Genomic DNA, 18,670 nt, shown 5'->3' on the forward strand with positions numbered 1-18,670 from the left:
CAGAAATCATAGAATCAAAGGAGTGTTTGGCTGGGAGGGACGTTAAAGCTCATCCAGTTCCAGCCCCTGCATGGGCATGGACAGCTTCCACTATCCCAGCTTGCTCCCAGCCCTGTCCAGCCTGGCCTGGAATGCTCCCAGGGACGGGGCTTGTCCATTTACCTGTGGTTCAGCCCTGAGTTACATTTTCTGTGACCTTTCCCTGCACAGACGCCATGTTCACAGGTGTGCAGATCTCCAAAAAACTTCCCAGGTTGTCCCATGTGAACGCCCAGACCTTGTCCTTGTGCATGGGATGATGCAGAACACGGGGAATGTCTCCCTGTTGTCCTGCCTGTACCCCTGCACACCCCTCTTACCTAAACATGCTGCACTTTCCCACACCAGATGCCCATTCTTTGCTCTCTTTGTCCCTCCAAACCACTTTTATCCCTCTCTGAGCCTGTATTTCCCTGAGTGAACACTCCAGAGCTGTTTGCAGCCACAAGGTCTCCAGCAGCAGCCGTGCCCATCCCTCACTGCCTTGTGCCCCTCTGCTGGCCCTGCCATCCTGGTGGGCACTTCTCTGCACTATCTCAGTGTGCTGGAGCCTTGAATGTCTGCCCTGAGCACAGAGTTCTGCTGCTCCCTGTGTCCCATGTTTGCACCAGGCAGCGAGGAGCAAAGAGCCATTGCCATTGTCTGCAGGAGAGCTGCTGAAAACAAACCCACAGGACAAGTCCACAGAGCAAAGCTCAGCTCAGTTCCCTGAGACCTTGCAAACTCAGTACAAAGCCCCCGGGCAGCAGGGGCCATGCTCTGGGCTGTGGGTGCAGGGCCTGGGCCCCAGCTCTCAGCCAGGCTGGGCACACAGTCACGGAAAGATGGAAGGGTGGTGAGTTAGGAGGGGGTCTTGGGCCTTCAAAGAGACAGGAGCAGTTGTTGGTTGGTGTAAGGTTGTTTACTTCATTAATACATCAGCCTCAAAGGCAAAGAGCTCAGAGTATTAAAGTGCATGCTAAAAAAAGCTAAAAGCTTTCTGGCACAGAATCCTGATGTTTGGAAGCAGCAGCAGAAGCTACTGCTACCTCTTTTGCATCCCAATACAGGGGATTTTATTCATAAATCATATAATCAGCTAAAAACATGATCCTAAAACATTCTTCCTACACCTATCCTGGCTTAATTCCAGTGTGTGAAAGCAGTGTCAGTCCTTACCCAAAATCTACACACACAGTTCTATCTGTTCACACAAATGGTTCTATCTGGTCACACAAATGGTTCTATCTGGTCACATAAACGGTTCTATCTGCTCTATCCAGAAATGCAAGCAATGTTCTGCTATGTTTTCCTTATGTCTGGAGCTAAGTTAATTTTGTGAAAGGTAACACTGAACTTTAAACTAGGCTTTAGGGCCTTTTACTGCTAACACAGTCTCTTAAGATATATTTCTACTTACTTAAAACCAAAACTTGCACTTCTGCTTCGTGTCTGTGATGCTTAATATATTTTAGTTTCTCTAAAGGTTCCAGTTCAATCCCTGCATTTCCCTTCTGTCTCTGAGGGACTCAGAGAGGCTTTTATTTCATGTTTTCTATCAAAAGAGTTTGGGTTGGGAAGGACCTTAAACCCCACCAGGTTCCACCCCTGGCACAGGCTGGGACACCTTCCACTAGGAGAAAATAAAGCTCCAGAGAAGAAAGGAATCTGCTCAGTCTCTGTGTCAGAGGGACTCCCAGCTGGCAGGGGAGGGTGTTTCCCGAGGATTTTGGTGATGGCAGCTCCCCGTGGGAGGCTGAAAGCCTCAAGGCTGCCGGAGGGGCTGAGGGTGGCACTGCAGCCTGGGACAGCTGGGCACTGATCGCTCCCTGCCATGGAAACGGGTCCTGGGCTCGAGATTGTTTGAATTCTGTGGGACTGACTTTCCAAGCACCCTCCCAGGGTGCTTGGAAAGTCAATCCCACAGAATTCAAACACCCAGCTGAGTCACAGCAGCTCCTTGCTAGCATTAACCAATCTGAGCAGGAATCAACCAGTGCCTGAGGACAGACTGTGCTGTGGCTTTGGGCCTGAGCAGAGCTGCGCCACAGATTTTGGGTTAAATTTCATTACAATCGGTGCTTTTATTCCAGATGAGGACTATCTGACCAGACAGGAGAACTGCAGAAGGGCCTGGTCCTGGTGGGTGCCAGTGAGCCCAAGGTCTTGCAGGAAGGTGCTGATGCCTGGAGTGGGGCTCTCAGGCTGGGCAGGGCTGGGCACACTGGGCAGTGCCTGCCCAGGCTCTGGGACACTGCTGGGTGTCCCAGTCCAGCACAGTGATGGGCTGCAGGTGCTGCATGGGCTGGGGGGGTTTAATTCCAATCCCCCTGCTTTTCCACAAACCAATCAGCAATGCTTTAGTGTGCACTACCATTATAACAATTTTGAGATTCAATATTACAAAAACGTCTCACTGGCCTGCCACTGCACAGCTTCTCATTCCACTCAATTAAAACTTCTATATTTACTGTGTAGAGTGATGCTCCAGGCTTCTTTCACCATCAAGGAAACTACCAGAAGCCACAGGGAATCCAGCAACAGACCCTCATTTTTTAGGAGAAACCTCCAAAGAGGCCCAACAAGCTTAATAACTAGTAGCAGCCACCATCTCCCCATGTAGAAATCTTGGCAGGGAAAATGCCCAGGAAAGGCCAAGGTGTTCTTTCAGAACTCATATACTTGACAAGATATTCAATACTTGACAAGATGTATTCCGTGCACAATTTCTCCAGCACTGAGGAGCATGGCCTTGAACACCTGCACCTCCCACACCTGTGCTGAGCTAATCCCCAGTATTGCAGTGATCAGCCTAACAAAGATTCACAAAGCAGTGGAAAATTCTTCTCCCACTGCTGACAGCCTCATGGCCAACATCTGCTGCTGGTCCCATTGCCACGACTCCAGTTGTGTACAGAGCAAAAATCGGGTCAGTCCTGCACCACCAGAAAGCTGCAGGAAGCCAAATGTGACCCCACAGTCATGGCACGAGCTGGGCTGGGGCTGGGGGCCTGTGCTGGAGGCTCACAGGGGTGGTGGGGTCACACAACTCAGAAAGACAGCAGAAATTATGTTAAAATGGAAGGGCAAGGTCATCACCTGGTGCCAACTGGAATCACTGCACAGACCTGGGTGATAAAATTCCACCTGAGAATTGTGAATTCTCACAATGATCAGAGCCCCAGGCTGGGCCAGGGCAGGCTCAGCTGGGCCAGCAGCAGGAATTTGCCCATGGAAAGGGTGCTCAGGCCTTGGCAGGGGCTGCCCAGGGAGCTTGGCAGTGCCCATCCCTGCAGGTGTCCCCTGCAGGTGGCACTGAGTGCTCTGGGCTGGGGACAAGGTGGCCATGGGGCACAGCTGGCACTGCCTGGGCTGGGAGGGCTGTGCCAGCCTCCATGATTCTATTCCACAATTCTCTGATTCTGTGGTCTTTAGAGTCCCTTCCAATCCAAAGCATTCCATGATTCCATGGCTCTGTGTATGCCATTTTTATGGTCAGATGTGGAGTTGTGCTTTGCACACTTTGTGTGGTTAATTTGGAGAAATGCCCATACCCTGAGTGATGTCACTGCATAAATATTTGAACCAAACACAATTTCCTCTATTGATTTCCCTCTCACAAAAAGGTCTAATGGAGAATGAGGCTGTGCCTGCTTGCTTTGCTAAAAAAAGAATGAATAAATACCTCAATAAAGTCTAAAATATTCTATAGCAGAGTGCTGGATATCCACGCTATTGTGCCAGGGATATCAGCAATTTCCATCAGTTAATTAGGGAGCAGAGCCCACAGGGATCACAGGGGTCAGCCAGGGGTTATCAGTGAGAACAGTTATTCTTGTGGGCACAAAGGGGAGTTAAAGATTAACCAGAAAAGCAAATGCAGCTCTCAGAGATTGGCAGCTTTAAGGACCAGATCTGTGGGTCTGCAGAGGAGCTGACAAGGGAGGGAGGTCCCACCTCGTGGTGGGATTCCTGATGCATCATCCCAGACAGACAGGGTGAGCTGTGAGACCCACCACGAGGTGGGTGTGCCACAGGGCTACCTGGGGCTCCCGGGCACAAATGTAAAGAGAATCATGAAATCAGAAAGTGGTTTGGATGGCAGGGGACCGTAAGGATCATCTCCTTCCACATCTGCATCCACACCTGCATCCCACCTCCCTCACCCTGCATCCACACCCACCTCCTGCATTTGCATTTTCCACATCCCCCACCTGCCTCTTGCATCCTGCATCCACCTCCTGCCCCTGGGTGCTGCATCTCATCCCATCTCCTGCCTCTGCATCTGCCTGTCTCACCCTGCATCCACATCCCGCATCCACATCCCGCATTCCACATTTCACATCCCATATCCAACATCCCACATCCTGCATCCCGTACCCCATATTCCACACCCCATATCCCTCACATCCTACATCCCACATTTCACATCCAGCATTCCACATCCCACATCCACATCCCGCATCCCATATTCCACATCCGATATTCAACATCCCACATTCCACATCCCATATCCCACATCCCACATTTCACATCCCACATCCCGCATCCACATCCCACATCCATATCCCACATCCCACGTTCCACATCCCATATCCCACATCCCACATTCCACATCCCATATCCCACATCCCACATTTCACATCCTGCATCCACATCCCCCACCCCACATCCTACATGCCACATCCCGCATCCACATCCCATGTCCCGCATTCCCCCTCCCTGATTGCCGCCCCCCATCCCGATCCCCACCCCACACCCTGGTCCCCGCTCCGCGCCCCGGCCGGCCCCGCCGCCCCGGCAGAGGGAGGCATCGAGCCGCGCTCCGCCGCTCGCCCCGCGCTGGGCCGGTCCCGGCACGGCGCTGCGCGCTCTGCCCAGGGGACCCCGGCCCCGCACCTTCCCCCGCAGGGGCACACGGCACCCGGCTCGGCCCGTGCGGGTGGCCCCGGGCTCCCCAGTTACCCTGTGGGCTCCCAGTTACCCTCTGGGATCCCCAGTTACCCTCTGGGATCCCAGTTACCCTCTGGGCTCCCCAGTTACCCTCTGGGCTCCCAGTTACCCTCTGGGATCCCAGTTACCTGCTGGGATCCCCAGTTACCCTCGGGGCTTCCAGTTACCCTCCGGACTCCCCAGTTACCCTCTGGGAACCCCAGTTGCCCTGCGGGCTCCCCAGGTACCCTGCGAGCTCCCCAGGTACCCTCGGGGCTCCACTTATTCTCCAGGCTCCCCAGTTACCCTCCGGGCTCCCAGTTACACTGGGGGCTCCCATTACCCTCGGGGCTCCCCAGTTATCATCGGGGCTCCCAGTTATTCTCCAGGCTTCCCAGTTACCCTCTGGGATCCCCAGTTACCCTCAGGGCTCCCATTACCCTCAGGGCTCCCAGTTACCCTCAGGGCTCCCCAGTTACCCTCAGGGCTCCCAGTTACCCTCAGGGCTCCCCAGTTACCCTCAGGGCTCCCAGTTACCCTCAGGGCTTCTAGTTACCCTGCAGGCTCCCAGTTACCCTCCGGGCTCCCCAGATACCCTCTGGAATCCCCAGTTACCCTCTGGGATCCCCAGTTACCCTCGGGGGTCCCAGTTACCCTCGGGGGTCCCAGTTACCCTCTGGCTCCCCAGTTACCCCGGGGACTCCCCAGTTATCCTCGGGGCTCCCATTACCCTCGGCACTCCTGTTACCCTTGGGGCTCCCAGTTGCCCCGGGGACTCCCCGGTTGCCCTGGGGGCTCCCAGCTGCCCAGGAGGGCTCACTCCGAGGCACAGGGGCTCAGCCGGGTCTCCTGAGCACCGGCACGGCAGATGTTGCTCCAGGAGCTCGGGCTGTCCCAGCCTGGCCGCCCGCAGGTGCCTGCGGAGGGGTTTGGGCACAAGGAAAACCCTCTGCGTGTCTCTTCAATGCCAGAGCCAGGGGCTGTCCGGGGACCCAAGGGCTCTCCCGTGGGTTTGCCTCACTCCTTTTTAAGCCTGGGGAAGCCTCTGCCACCCACGGTGTGTCCCAAAGCTCCTTTCCATGGGACAGGGTCTGAGGACAGCTCTGAGGAGGAGGACAGGGGATCTCGCCTGTGGACAAGGCTCTGCCAGGAACTCCGGGCAGAGATTGTCAGAGAAGTGGCGCTTGGGGACATGGCACTGGCAGCGCAGGGGGCTGGAATGAGATGGCCTTTAAGGTCCCTTCTGACCCAAAGCTCTCTGTGATTCCCCATCCAAATGGGCCAGCTGAAGAGGCTGAGCTGCAGCATGCCCAGCAGCAGCCTAATTAGTGCCTGGTAATTGTGGAATGACAGTTGTGTCCTACTGGACCGTTGTTTCCAGTATGCTGGCTGTTCAGCCTGAGCCAGGCAGAACGCTCCAGGTGAAGCAGACACAAAAGCAGGGAGGACAGAGCTTGTGTAATTTTAAAGAGAAACCACCTGGTTTCTGGTTACAGGCTGAGCCCAAAAGCCAGGGTTCTGTAGAGGTCCCTTGGCAAACCCGGGAGCTGCTCCTGTGTCAGCTGTTTGGGACCCCAGCCCAGCTGTGCAGGGTGACCCTGGCAGGCCCGGACCCCTCTCCTCCTGTGACCCCCATCAGCCCCTCACACACAGGGGACCAAGCCTGGATGGCCGGGGATCACGGACTGCCTGGGCCCTGGTGGCCAAAGGATGTCCCCAGGAGCTGTGCGTGTCCCCAGAGCCACCACAGCAGCAGTGCCCACGGGCCATGGCCAGCAGCACCAGCCCTGCTGCTGCTCAGGGATGGGCTGGGCAGGACACGGCCCTCACCCGCCTGGTTCCACTGAGTGTGGGCACTGTGCAGCCCCAGAGCAGAGAGCAGCCTGTGCAGAGCCGTGCCCAGGCCCTGGCCCCACTGCCCACTCTCCAGCTCCAGCCCCGTGGCTTTAGGGCTGCTCCCCTCCCTGCCATCCTGGCTCCCTGCAGGGCTCACCCGGGCCTGCACAGAGCTGTAACGTGGGGAAGGTGCTCCAGTCCTCCACAAGCTCTCCAACAACCATCCCCACATCACACAGAGAGGAAGGAGGAGGTTAAAGTCATCTTCAGGCAGCAGCACCTGACACGGCCAGTGAGAGCAGCACAGCTTCAGTGCAGTGTCCACCCTGAGAGACAGGAGCTGCCAGAGTTCACCCTGCCTGCCCCAACCCCTGTGTGCCCCATCCCTGTCCTCCCAGCTCTGCACAGCCGTGCTGGATGCCCAGGGGGCTGGGGAAGTGCCTTATCTCAGCACCTTTTGTGCCACAGCAGCAGCTGGGCAGGGCTGGGCTGTGCTGAGCCGGGCAGGGCACAGCTGGGGCTGGTGGGTGCAACCTCAAATCACAGAGTTATTTACTGGTTCCTAGCAGGGATGGACAAACTGGGCAGGGAGGAGGTTCCCTGGGCACTGGGGCTGGGACAGTGCAGAACAAGGAGATTTGGGGCAGGGGTTTTCAGGGACAGGGGTGCAGGTGGTTCCCACACCTGGAAGCTGCAAACCCTGGGGAGCAGCTGCCCCGTGGCTGCAGCCTCGTGCTTGGGACACCTCTGGAACTGAGTGGGGTAAAGTGAGCCTTGGAGGGCAGAGGCAGCTCACCCCCCAGCTCTGCTCTGCTCCCTCTGCCTCTCACCACACCAGGACCCCACCGAGGTTTACCTCTGAGGGTGGAGAAATCCCAAATCAGCAGAGCTCAGCACCAAACCCGGCCAGGTGGAAAACCCACAGCCAAGACTAGGGATGGGCTTGGAGCAGCCAAACCCCAGCACCTCTGCTGGAAACCCCAGGCACTGATGGGAGCAGCAGGGTGTCATGGCAGTTAGGGAGTCCCAGGAGAACAAACTGGGTCTGCTCCAGTCACTCCTGCTGTTCTTCCCTCCCCGCTTTAAGCCGTGCCTCAGTTTCCCTGCCTGAAAAATGGATTTGCTGCTGTTTGTGTCAACAAAAAATTGGTTGGTCCTTTTGCCTCATCCCATGGTTCTTTTGCATGCCCCAAAGGTCTGTGGTCCCCTGGGCATGAACCAGCAGAGGCTGTCCCAGGAAGCAGCCACATTCCAAGCAGAAAGGAAAAGGCATTTCCTGGGGCAGTGCTGCTGCCTCCAGACCCCCTCTCAGAGCCTGTTTGGAAGGGACTTGTGAAAAACACAAGCTCCTGGGGTCACAGGAGATCCTGGGTGAGTTCTGTGCCTTTGACTCCATGGAGCTCAGGTCCCTAACACAATCATTGGTGCCTGGTCACCCTGAACCCAAAAGCTGCCCAGTCGCAGGGGAAGAGGCTGGGTTGGGAGCACAGCGAGAGCTTGGCTGGAACACACCTGGCTCAGCACCCACCTCCCTGGCCTGGGGCTGGCTTGGTCAGGGGGACACTGCACCCCAAACTGGCTGGGCATCACTGTCCAGTCAGAACGTCCAGGCTGGACAGGGCTTGGAGCAGCCTGGGACAGTGGAAGGTGTCCCTGTCCATGGCAGGGGGGTAGAAATGGATGAGCTTTAAGGTTCCTTCCAACCCAAACCAATCTGGGATGCCATGATGCTAAGATTCTAATGAAAGAATTCTAAACATTTTAAGGAATTCTATTCATTCAGAGGAAGACTATCTTGCTGTGTCCCTGCCTAGGAGCAGGACATGGGACAGCAAACATGCCCCTGTCCTGAAGGGGATCTGCCCCTGCCATGAGCATTTCATGGAATTTCTGGAGAGCAGCCACTCTGCTTTGTGCCTCAGTTTCCCCAAGGGAGCCCTGACTGTGGCCAGCACGGAGAGAGCAGGGGAGGAGGAGGACAAGGTATGAAATTTCCTCTCTTAGGGAAACAGGAAAGTTTTCAGCAGCAGCTGGCACCTTCCATACACCCTGTCCCCAACGTGCAGCAGGGCAGCAGAAGGGGGATGGAGAAGAGGGGCTGGATCTCAGGACGTGTCCCACCATCCCTTTGGGAATGTAGAGCTGCTGAGCCTGCCACGGGCTTTGCCCCACAGGCAGAGGAGGGTCCTGAGCCCCTCGCTGACACGGGAGTCAGCAGCCCATGCTGGGGACTCCAGAGCTGCCCTCCTGGTTCTGCTAAGAAAAATAAAGAATCAATTTAAAAAGCTGTCTGTTTTCCCTGGCTGCCCCTCTGGCTCAGCAGAAATGTTTTCTGCTGTGTCAGAGTCTGACTCAGCAGAAAGGGGACACTGCCCTGGGGCCAGGGGCTGCCTTATCACTGCCCACAAGGCTCCTGTTTGTGCCACCCCAGTTATCACCCCCAAGCACGGCCAGGCTGGGGCCAGCACCGTGACTCAGCACCCTGAGCCTGTGCAAACTCACACCAGTCTGTGATGGGAGAGCCCATAAACATCCCATAAACTGCAGAGAGTGGGCTCCAGTCTTGGGCATGGGGGTGAGACCCCTCACCTTGACCCCAACTCTGACCCTGGTCCCAACCCTGGTCCCGATCCCGATACTGATCCTGACCCTAGTCCTGGTCCTGATCCTGACCCTGACCCTTGTCCTGATCCTGACCCTGGAACTGATCTTGACCCTGGTCTCGATCCTGTACCTGATCCTGGTCCCGATCCTGATCCTGACCCTGGTCCTGACACTGACCTTGGTCCTGATCCTGACCCTGGAACTGATCCTGACCCTCGTCCCAATCTTGACCCTGGTCCCGATCCTGACTCTGGTCCCGACCCTGGTCCCGATCCTGACCCTGGTCCCGATCCTGACCCTGGTCCCGACACTGACCCTGGTCCCATTCCTGACCCTGGTCCCATTCCTGACCCTGGTCCCGATCCTGGAACTGATCCTGACCCTGGTCCCAATCCTGACCCTGGTCCTAATCCTGACCCTGGTCCTGGTCCTGGCCCTGGTCCTGACACTGACCCTGGTCCCAGTCCTGACCCTGGTCCCAGTCCTGACCCTGGTCCCGATCCTGGCCCTGGTCCTGACACTGACCCTGGTCCCATTCCTGACCCTGGTCCCATTCCTGACCCTGGTCCCGATCCTGACCCTGGTCCCGATCCTGACCCTGGTCCCGATTCTGACCCTGGAACTGATCCTGACCCTGGTCCCGATTCTGACCTGGCTCTCAGAGCCCCCTTTCTGCCTGGGTGTGTGAAGAGGAGCCTCAAACAGCAGCATGCCCTGGGCTGGGTGTAACGGGGTCTGTGGGACGTGCCCTGAGCCCACCCCAGCCCAGCTGCTGTTTGGGGCTCCCTGGTTCTGCCCAGTCCTGGTGCAGGGCAGAGCTGAGCAGAATGAGAGATGGAGCTCAGGCCAGCCCTGGCTCACTCACAAGTCTGGGACCCCAGGGATGCTGGGATGAGCCCCATGGTCTCTGTTGGGGCAGTGGGAGAGGATCTGCCAAGGGCTGCCCCAAGGACCAGGTCCAGTGCCTCACCTGCCTCTGCAGAGGGAGTTCCCCAGGTAACACCCCATTTTCAGAGCTGCTTTTGCTTCTTGAATAAGAGCCTGGTGGCAGGTTGGGGTCAGGTGTGGAGTCAGGGCAGGTCTGCCCTCCCCAAACCAGCCCCAACACAGGAACAGCTCTATCCATTGCCAGCTTTAAGTCTGGAAAGGCAAAACAAGAGCCATAAAACATGGGTTCTGACCCAGGTGGTGCCATGCCATGAGCAGGAGAAAAGGCCTTGCCTGACCTGGAGCCATCCTCACACACAGGAAACCTTCAGTTAGCACTTGCCCCAGGACTGTGAGGTCCAGGACAGCTCTCGTGGTTCCCTAACAACACTGGTCTTTTTGTGGAGGTCTGTGATGGAGGGAACCTTCTGCAAAGCAGTGAGAGTCATGGCCAGCTTGGCCTGGGGCAGGTGCAGTGCCAGGAGCACTGTGAGACCCCTTGGAGCTCACCTGGCCTGGCACAAAGGGGGCTGGAGCTGCTGGGGGACAGCAAGACCCTCACCCTGCGGGGTCTGGGGCTACGTGGCTGAGGGGTACCTGCTCTGCACCCTCTGCTGCCAGCACAGCACATCCCAACATGGTTCAGGTGCTTTTCCTGCAGCACGGCTTGGCTCGGCCTGTCCACAGAGCCCTGGGCTCCCCCAGGGGCCACGGGAGCTCTGGGAGGGGGAGAGCAGCCCCACGGCTACAGGAGTGGAGGGAAGAGTCCTGAGGAGAGTTCTGTCGATCCTCCTGGTCCATGTGATTCCTGCATGGGGGCGCCGGGCAGGGATGGAGGAGACCCTGAACCCCTGTCCTGGGATAGCTCTCAGCTACCCTGAGAGGAAAACAGGATAGGAAAACTCAATGTACCCCATGGAAATGAGAGGAGAAGGCTCCAGGCAGAGCTCAGAGCCCCTGGCAGGGCCTGAAGGGGCTCCAGGAGAGCTGCAGAGGGACTGGGGACAAGGCCTGCAGGGACAGCACCCAGGGAATAGCTCCCAGTGCCAGAGGGCAGCAATGGATGGGATCTTGGCAATGAGGAATTGTTCCTGGCAGGGTGGGCAGGGCTGGCACAGGGTGCCCAGAGCAGCTGGGGCTGCCCCTGGATCCCTGGCAGTGCCCAAGGCCAGGCTGGGCACTGGGGCTGGAGCAGCCTGGCACAGGGGAAGGTGTCCCTGCCATGGCAGGGTGGCACTGGGTGGGATTTGGGGTCTCTCCAGCCCGAGCAGCTGCATGGTTCCCCAGCAGAACTGCACCTGGTGGGATGCTGTGCGGATGGAGATGGGTCCATGGGTCTGTCCAGCCCCTGGGCTGACCCTGCCGGCTGCAAACAGCCGGAGCCGCCTGGGCCGGGCTTATCTGGGGCTGCAGGCCGGGCTATCGGGGCCGGCCCCGGGGCGGGGCTGCGGGCTGCCCGGGCCGATACGGCAGCGGGGCCCGGCCCGGGCGGGGGTCCCGGCTGATAGCCCGAGGGAGCCGGCGCGGGCCAGCAGCCGAGCCGGGCAGGGCAGCCCCACGGTGGGCACGGCGCTGAGCTGGGCTGTGGGCACAGCTGGCAAAGCCGCCTGCCTCCCTCGGCCCTCCCTTCCCTGCCCAGACACCGTGTCCCTCCCTCAGTGTCCCCTCAGTGTCTCTCCCTAGTGTACCCTCAGTGTCACCTCAATGCCCCTCAGTGTCCCACCCTCAGTGCCCCTCAGTGTGTCTCCCTCAGTGTCCCTTCAGTCTCTCCCTCAGTGTCCCCTCAGTTTCCCCTGTGTCCCTCCCTCAGTGCCCCCTCAGTGTCCCTTCAGTCTCTCCCTCAGTGTCCCCTCAGTGACCCCTCAGTGTGTCTCCCTCAGTGTCCCTTCAGTCTCTCCCTCAGTGTCCCCTCAGTTTCCCCTGTGTCCCTCCCTCAGTGCCCCCTCAGTGTCCCTTCAGTCTCTCCCTCAGTGTCCCCTCAGTGTCTCTCCCTCAGTGTCCCCTCAGTGTACCCTCAGTGCCCCTCAGTGTCCCTCCCTCAGTTTCCCCTGTGTCCCTCTCTCAGTGCCCCCTCAGTGTCCCTTCATCTCTCCCTCAGTGTCCCCTCAGTGTCCCCATCACTGCCCTCTCAGTATCTCCTCAGTGTCCCCTCATGTCCCCTGCAGCCCGGGTCCCTCCTGTGCTGATGGAGCCCAGCCAGGGCCGGGGCAGAGCAGACCCTCCAGAGAATCTGTGCCCTCAGCGAGCCCGTCCTGCAGGAGCTGTCTGCAGTGACAGTCCTGCTTTTGTCCCTTTCTGGGTACTCCTGCCCAGGTTCTTGTGCTCAGGGATAACTCAGGAGCAGGCTCACTAAAATTTAGCTTTGTCCCAGACATCCTGGCCCTTAGGCCTCACCTCGTGCCCCTCACCCTGTCACCACCCCTGGAGCAGCTCTGGAGCCTCCAGCCCGTGGCACTGGGGTGGCTCCAGTGCCACATCCTGGTGGGTCCCTTTGCAGGGACATGGGGACAGGGGTGGGCAAACAGGGTCCAGCAGGTTCTTGGGCATTTCTGCTGCACCCTCCCCCAGCAGTGTCACCCAGGACCCACACTGCCGACCCAGCAGATTTCCTATAAAATTAAAGCAATACTGTGAAAGCCTCCAAGTCAGTTAAAATATGTTTGTGTGAAAAGTGAGGCACATGTTGGGATTCCTGGGGTGGTCCTGTGCAGGGCCAGAAGCTGGACACAATGACCCTTGTAGGTCCTTTTCCAGGAGGAATTTGCCCATGGAAAGGGTGCTCAGGCCTTGGCAGGGGCTGCCCAGGGAGCTTGGCAGTGCCCATCCCTGCAGGTGTCCCCTGCAGGTGGCACTGAGTGCTCTGGGCTGGGGACAAGGCAGCATAGCTGGCTTTACCTGGGATTCTGTCCCTTTCAGCTCAGGATATTCCATGTTTCTATGATTACATGGCATGAAGGTGAAGCTGGAGCAGTCACAGCAAGGGGTGCTCCACACCTCTTGGAGTCGGACCTAAAAGATACCAAGGGTTAAATCTGGATCCTGAAATGAGAGAGCTTTGTTAAGGGCAGGGAGGAATTAATTTACCCTCCACTGCATTTCCCCTGGTTGTTACAGCAGAGAAACAAACAGGACTGTCTTTGTGCTAAGAGCAGAATGCCTGGGGCTGAAGGGGACAACTCTCCTGGTGGGAATGGCATCCAGCTCTGCTCTACAATTCCAGCCTGCCTGGAGTCTCCACTGTGGAGCCCCCACACTTCTGCTGCCTGTGGTGTGTCCCAGGATCCCTCTCCCTTCTAAGGACAAAACTGCATTTCCAGAAATTCTTTCCCACCATGTTCAGGCAACAACCAGTCCCAGCCAGGGGGAGTTGTACAATTTGTTGTGATTCAGACACACTCATTCTGCCTTTCCCTGGATTCATCACTGACCCCATCCTGCATGGCTTAGAGCAGCTGCTCTGCCCCTTTCACTAAAGTCTGTGAGCATCTGGCTTTGCTCTGCTGCTCTGGGCACCCTGTGCCAGCCCTGCCCACCCTGCCAGGAACAATTCCTCACTGCCAAGATCCCATCCATTGCTGCCCTCTGGCACTGGCAGCCATTCCCTGGGTGCTGTCCCTGCAGGCCTTGTCCCCAGCCCCTCTCCAGTTTTCCAGGGGTTCCTGCTGTCCCCTGCTGCCCCGAGTTCTGTTCTGAAGCCACCCCTTGCTGGGTGCCTGCAGCAGCAGTGTGGTGGGGAATCACCTGTGCCCTCCAAGCCAGCCCAGACTGGCCACAGCCAAATGGGCCCTGTGGGGCAGGACGGGCTGGGGCTGAGGTGTAAATTTGCAGAGTGGCTGCAAAAGGCCATTGCCATGACAGACAGTCCCCAGGCACAGGGGCAAGACCCTAATCCGATTAAGAGGCTGATTCACCTGCTGTTATTCCTCTGCTGTTGTGCCCATCTGAAGAGATTTAAAGGTTAAAGAGCTGCTGTGGGGATAAAACCAACCATTAGAGGGATCAGTACAGGAGAGCAGCATGGAGTGGGCCTGTCTGAATTGGAAATTACTGGAAATTACTTCTGCCTCTCTTCCTCCTGTTTTGTCTGCCTTCCTCCTTCCCCCTCAGCTCTATGGCCATCATTACCCATCCATGAAAAGTCATCTTGCTCCCACACCAGTAAAACTAGGCCCTGATGGGTCACAGCGTGGGTCCAGGCCAGGAGGCTTCTCACCACAAGCCATGTCTCTGCCTGTTTTCAACAGGCTCCAGAAACCCAGCATTTATTAACCACATTTAAAAAATAATATTAATGCTGCAGTCAACACCCCCCTCTAGCCTCTGTGTTTGATGTCCTGCCTGTCCCAGGCTCACCCTCCTGCTGCCCCTCCCTGAGCGTTTCCCTGCTGCTGGTTCAGATGCAGCAGAAAAGCATCATTATCTTTTCCCTTTTAAAGCTCGGCCTTGCAGAGCTGAAAATGAATCTCCTATCAGAGACGAGGCGAGTGCATTGCTAAGAACAGCCCCAGATGCAGCCTGGGTTTTAATTTCAATGCCAGGGAATTCAGGCTGCAGAGGTAATAAATGCAGAGGCCACTGAGGCCATTCATTGTCATCCCCAGCTGGGCGAGCAGCTGCTGGCTCGGGATGGGAATGCCTGCCTGGGAATTCAGGCTGCACTATTCCATCACACTCCTTGTAGCTCTGTAGGGTGAATTTGGGCAACTTCTGGAGTCCCCAGATCTGCTGAGAGGCACGGGTGTGTTGTGTGCCTGCTGTGCAGGTGAGCAGCCCAGGCAGCACCGATACCTTTATCTGCCCCACACAGCCCCGCTGCCCGGGCTATCAGAGCCTGCCTGGGGCTGCTCACAGCGCCTCTCCCACGGCCCAGAAATGGAAAAAATTAATAAAGTCTCATAGAACCCTGTGGTGAGGAGCTACAGTGTGACTGCAGATGTGAATGGCCCAAGAGGATCACGGTGATGGGCTCCTGCCACTGTGTCTCCAGTGAGATCACACAGTGCCAGACTGCTGCAGCTTGGGAGGGACCTTAAACCTCACCAGTGCCACCCTGCCAGGGCAGGGACACCTTCCCCTGTGCCAGGCTGCTCCAGCCCCAGTGTCCAGCCTGGCCTTGGGCACTGCCAGGGATCCAGGGGCAGCCCCAGCTGCTCTGGGCACCCTGTGCCAGCCCTGCCCACCCTGCCAGGGAACAATTCCTCATTGCCAAGATCCCATCCAGCCCTGCCCTCTGGCACTGGGAGCTATTCCTGTGTCCTGGCACTGCAAAAGGGAGAGGGACTGAGGCAAAATCCAGGTCTCCAGGAGATTTTCCCAAGTTCATAGGGCAATGCACCATGCCATGAATGGGATGTACCAAAACCACAACAGCCATGGCATGAGGTTTGCCTGGTGTGAGGATGAGGCAAAGGATGAGAAAAGTGCTTCAAGAGAAGAAGAAATCACAAGTTCAAACAGAAAAGCAGACAGAGAATTCCAGAATCCCAGAATGGTTTGGGTTGGGAGGGGTTTTAAGGATCAACCGGTGCCACCCTGCCATGGCAGGGACACCTTCCCCTGTGCCAGGCTGCTCCAGCCCCAGTGCCCAGCCTGGCCTTGGGCACTGCCAGGGATCCAGGGGCAGCCCCAGCTGCTCTGGGCACCCTGTGCCAGCCCTGCCCACCCTGCCAGGGAACAATTCCTCATTGCCAAGATCCCATCCATTGCTGCCCTCTGGCACTGGCAGCCACTCCCTGGCTCCTATTTCTGCCTCCCCATGTAAGAAGTTCCTCTCCAGCATTCCCAGATCAATGGACCAGTATCAGTCTGTAACTAGAAGATTTCAGAGGTCTGGATGAGACTTCTTAACCATCCCACAGTCAGACCCAAAGCCACAGATTCAAAGGATCCTGGAATGGTTTGGGCTGGATAATCACCCAGTTCCAGCTCCCTGCACTGGGCAGGGACACATTCTACCGGAGCAGGTTGCTCCATGCCCCATCCAGCCTGGCCTGGAATAATTCCATGTCTGTGGTTGTGTCTGGATGCCTGACAGCTCAAGCATCCTGGCTTTGCCTTTCTGAGCACAGGGGTACAGCTTCACTGGAGGCCTGGAAACCAGGAAAACACCTGTGGAGGTGTCAGCCAGAGTCAGACAAAAGCCTGTAGGCAGAGCCTGACCTGGTGGAAATGGATGCTGCTGATGGCCTGTGACGGGGCAGGGTCCTGCTGTCCTTTCATTCCTGCAGGGAGAGACCCCTGGAGGGCTCACACTGGACACACGTGGGCAAGGAGCCTGTTCACAGCTGCAGCCCACCCTGCCATCCCACACAGGTATTCCTGGAAACCTGGAGCTGAGGAGGTGACCTCTGCTTCACCAGCACCATCCCTGCAAGTGTCCAAGGCCAGGCTGGATAGGGCTGGCAGCAACCTGGCATAGTGGAAGGTACCCTGTCCATGGCAGGGGGTAGAACTAGAAGAGCTTTAAAGTCCTTTCCAACCCAGACAATTCCATTATTCTAAAGCACCTCTCTGAGGGCTCTGTGCCTGTTCAGGGATGGGTGGAATGTCCATGCCTGTGGTGAACAGGCAGCCAGGGCTGAGGGAGAGAGAGATAAGAGGGTACTGTGTGCTGGCCTGGCCTGTTAAGGGACTCGCAGGGATTTCCTCGAAGACCACACCTCACTGCAGAGTGACCACTGCATGGGGACCCCCGGCAGGGACCCCCGCCCGTGCCAGCCAATGGCCCCGCTGCAGGGGCCGGCCCGGGGCTGGCCCAGGCCATAAAACCCGGCCCAGGCTCCGGGCTCAGCACAGCTCTGTGAACTCCTGCAGCCACCATGGTGCACTGGTCAGCCGAGGAGAAGCAGCTCATCACCAGCGTCTGGGCCAAGGTCAACGTGGAGGAATGCGGCGGCGAGGCCCTGGCCAGGTGGGTGCAGCTCCAAAGGACCCCTGCCCTGCAGGGAGCCACTGAGTCAGGCAGCTTCACCCGCCCGTGTCTCTCCCCAGGCTGCTGATCGTCTACCCCTGGACCCAGAGGTTCTTCTCTGACTTCGGGAACCTGTCCAGCCCGACGGCCATCATCGGCAACCCCAAGGTGCGTGCCCATGGCAAGAAGGTGCTGACCTCCTTCGGGGAGGCCATCAAGAACCTGGACAACCTCAAGGGCACCTACTCCAAGCTGTCGGAGCTGCACTGCGACAAGCTGCACGTGGACCCCGAGAACTTCAGGGTGAGCTGTGTTTGGAGTTTTCCCCTCTGTCCCTCCTTCCTCAGAGCATCTCAGTGCCTGGGAGCTTTCCAACAGGCATCAGTAATTTGTATTTTAGTTACCAAACAGGACATGGCTGACTGGAGTGGGAGCTGGGGGACAGGGGAAGGTTGGGAATTCAATAGTGCAGGGTAATACTAGGCTCTGGGCTGCAAGGGCAAATGTGGTGACAAGCATAGGGGGATTCTCTGAAAGTCTGGGGGCTTGTGCAGGCATGGCTGGAGAAAAGGAGCAGGATGTTTGCCTCTCCTTCAGCCTCTGTTTTAGCCTGGCTCTGGGGATGTAGAAGGTGGACCTTGCACTGACCCTCAGCTGAAGTAGGTGTGGGGTTTCACAGCAGAAAAAGGAAAGGCAGAAAAATGTCTAGCGGCTGGAAAGTGTGAGAGGAGGCAGAGATGGAGCAGGCGGGCACTCATGCCCACGGCCAGCACAGGGCTCTTGTCCTGCAGCTGGCAGAGCTTCCCACGGGGGAGCTGGGGTCCCTGGTCCCGGGTGCTGTGCAGGGCGAGGGGGTGCCCAGCCCTCTGCTGACCTGATTTCCCTCTTGCCTTCCCCTCTGCAGCTCCTGGGTGACATCCTGGTCATCGTCCTGGCCGCCCACTTCACCAAGGACTTCACCCCTGCCTGCCAGGCCACGTGGCAGAAGCTGGTCGGGCTGGTGGCCCACGCCCTGGCCCGCAAGTACCACTGAGGCCTCGCGAGGCACCTGTCTGTAAAGGGCAATAAAAAACACGTTTTCTGGAATTCTTTGTGTTCTGTGTCTCTGTGGCTGCCTGGGGGGGCTGCGCCTCTCCTCCTGGGATATTTGCAAGGATATAAATTCATAGAGATTCACTGATTAGGCAGAAATTTACCCCTCCATAGTTTGCTACTGATGTATTAAGTTGATCAAAAGCAAATTTTCTGCATCGGTGAAGATGCAGGATTGGTGCTTCTTGGTCAGAGTTTGATATCTGAAATGTGTAAGATCCCAAGAGCAGGGGATGAGGGCAGGTCTCACACAGGATGGGTCAGAGCCTTTTTTTACTCATTTTGGCTTAATGAAGCACATCTTTTCACTGGAATTGAAAGATTCTATGTAAGCATCTCAGTTTCAGCAAT

General features: G+C 57.2%; 1 protein-coding gene across 2 annotated transcripts; it reads left to right on the forward strand.

Annotated features, from left to right (window-relative positions):
• Positions 1 to 9,828: 9,828 nt before the first annotated feature.
• On the forward strand, positions 9,829 to 18,313 carry LOC135290926 (hemoglobin subunit rho). 2 transcript variants are annotated; one of them, XM_064404948.1, is made up of 4 exons: positions 9,829 to 10,386; positions 17,131 to 17,227; positions 17,308 to 17,530; positions 18,132 to 18,313. In XM_064404948.1, exons 1-4 carry the CDS (start codon positions 10,218 to 10,220, stop codon positions 18,258 to 18,260), a joined length of 618 nt encoding a protein of 205 aa, XP_064261018.1. In that variant the 5' UTR covers positions 9,829 to 10,217; the 3' UTR covers positions 18,261 to 18,313. The 2 variants fall into 2 exon arrangements, with proteins under 2 accessions (XP_064261018.1, XP_064261022.1); XM_064404952.1 differs by lacking the exon at positions 9,829 to 10,386 and having other exon boundaries at positions 12,282 to 17,227.
• The last annotated feature ends 357 nt before the right edge of the window (positions 18,314 to 18,670 follow it).

This window comes from Passer domesticus, chromosome 2 (assembly GCF_036417665.1).
Source record: "Passer domesticus isolate bPasDom1 chromosome 2, bPasDom1.hap1, whole genome shotgun sequence".
In the NCBI taxonomy this organism is placed as follows: Eukaryota; Metazoa; Chordata; class Aves; order Passeriformes; family Passeridae; genus Passer; species Passer domesticus.

What these genes read in the sequence shown, in the direction of transcription:
- LOC135290926 (XM_064404948.1), top strand. Translation starts at nt 10,218, where the DNA reads ATGAGAGATGGAGCTCAGGCCAGCCCTGGCTCACTCACAAGTCTGGGA. An exon ending in CTGCAGAGGGAGTTCCCCAG is followed by an intron (nt 10,387 to 17,130) that starts GTAACACCCCAT and finishes GAACTCCTGCAG; the next exon opens with CCACCATGGTGCACTGGTCA. An exon ending in GGCGGCGAGGCCCTGGCCAG is followed by an intron (nt 17,228 to 17,307) that starts GTGGGTGCAGCT and finishes GTCTCTCCCCAG; the next exon opens with GCTGCTGATCGTCTACCCCT.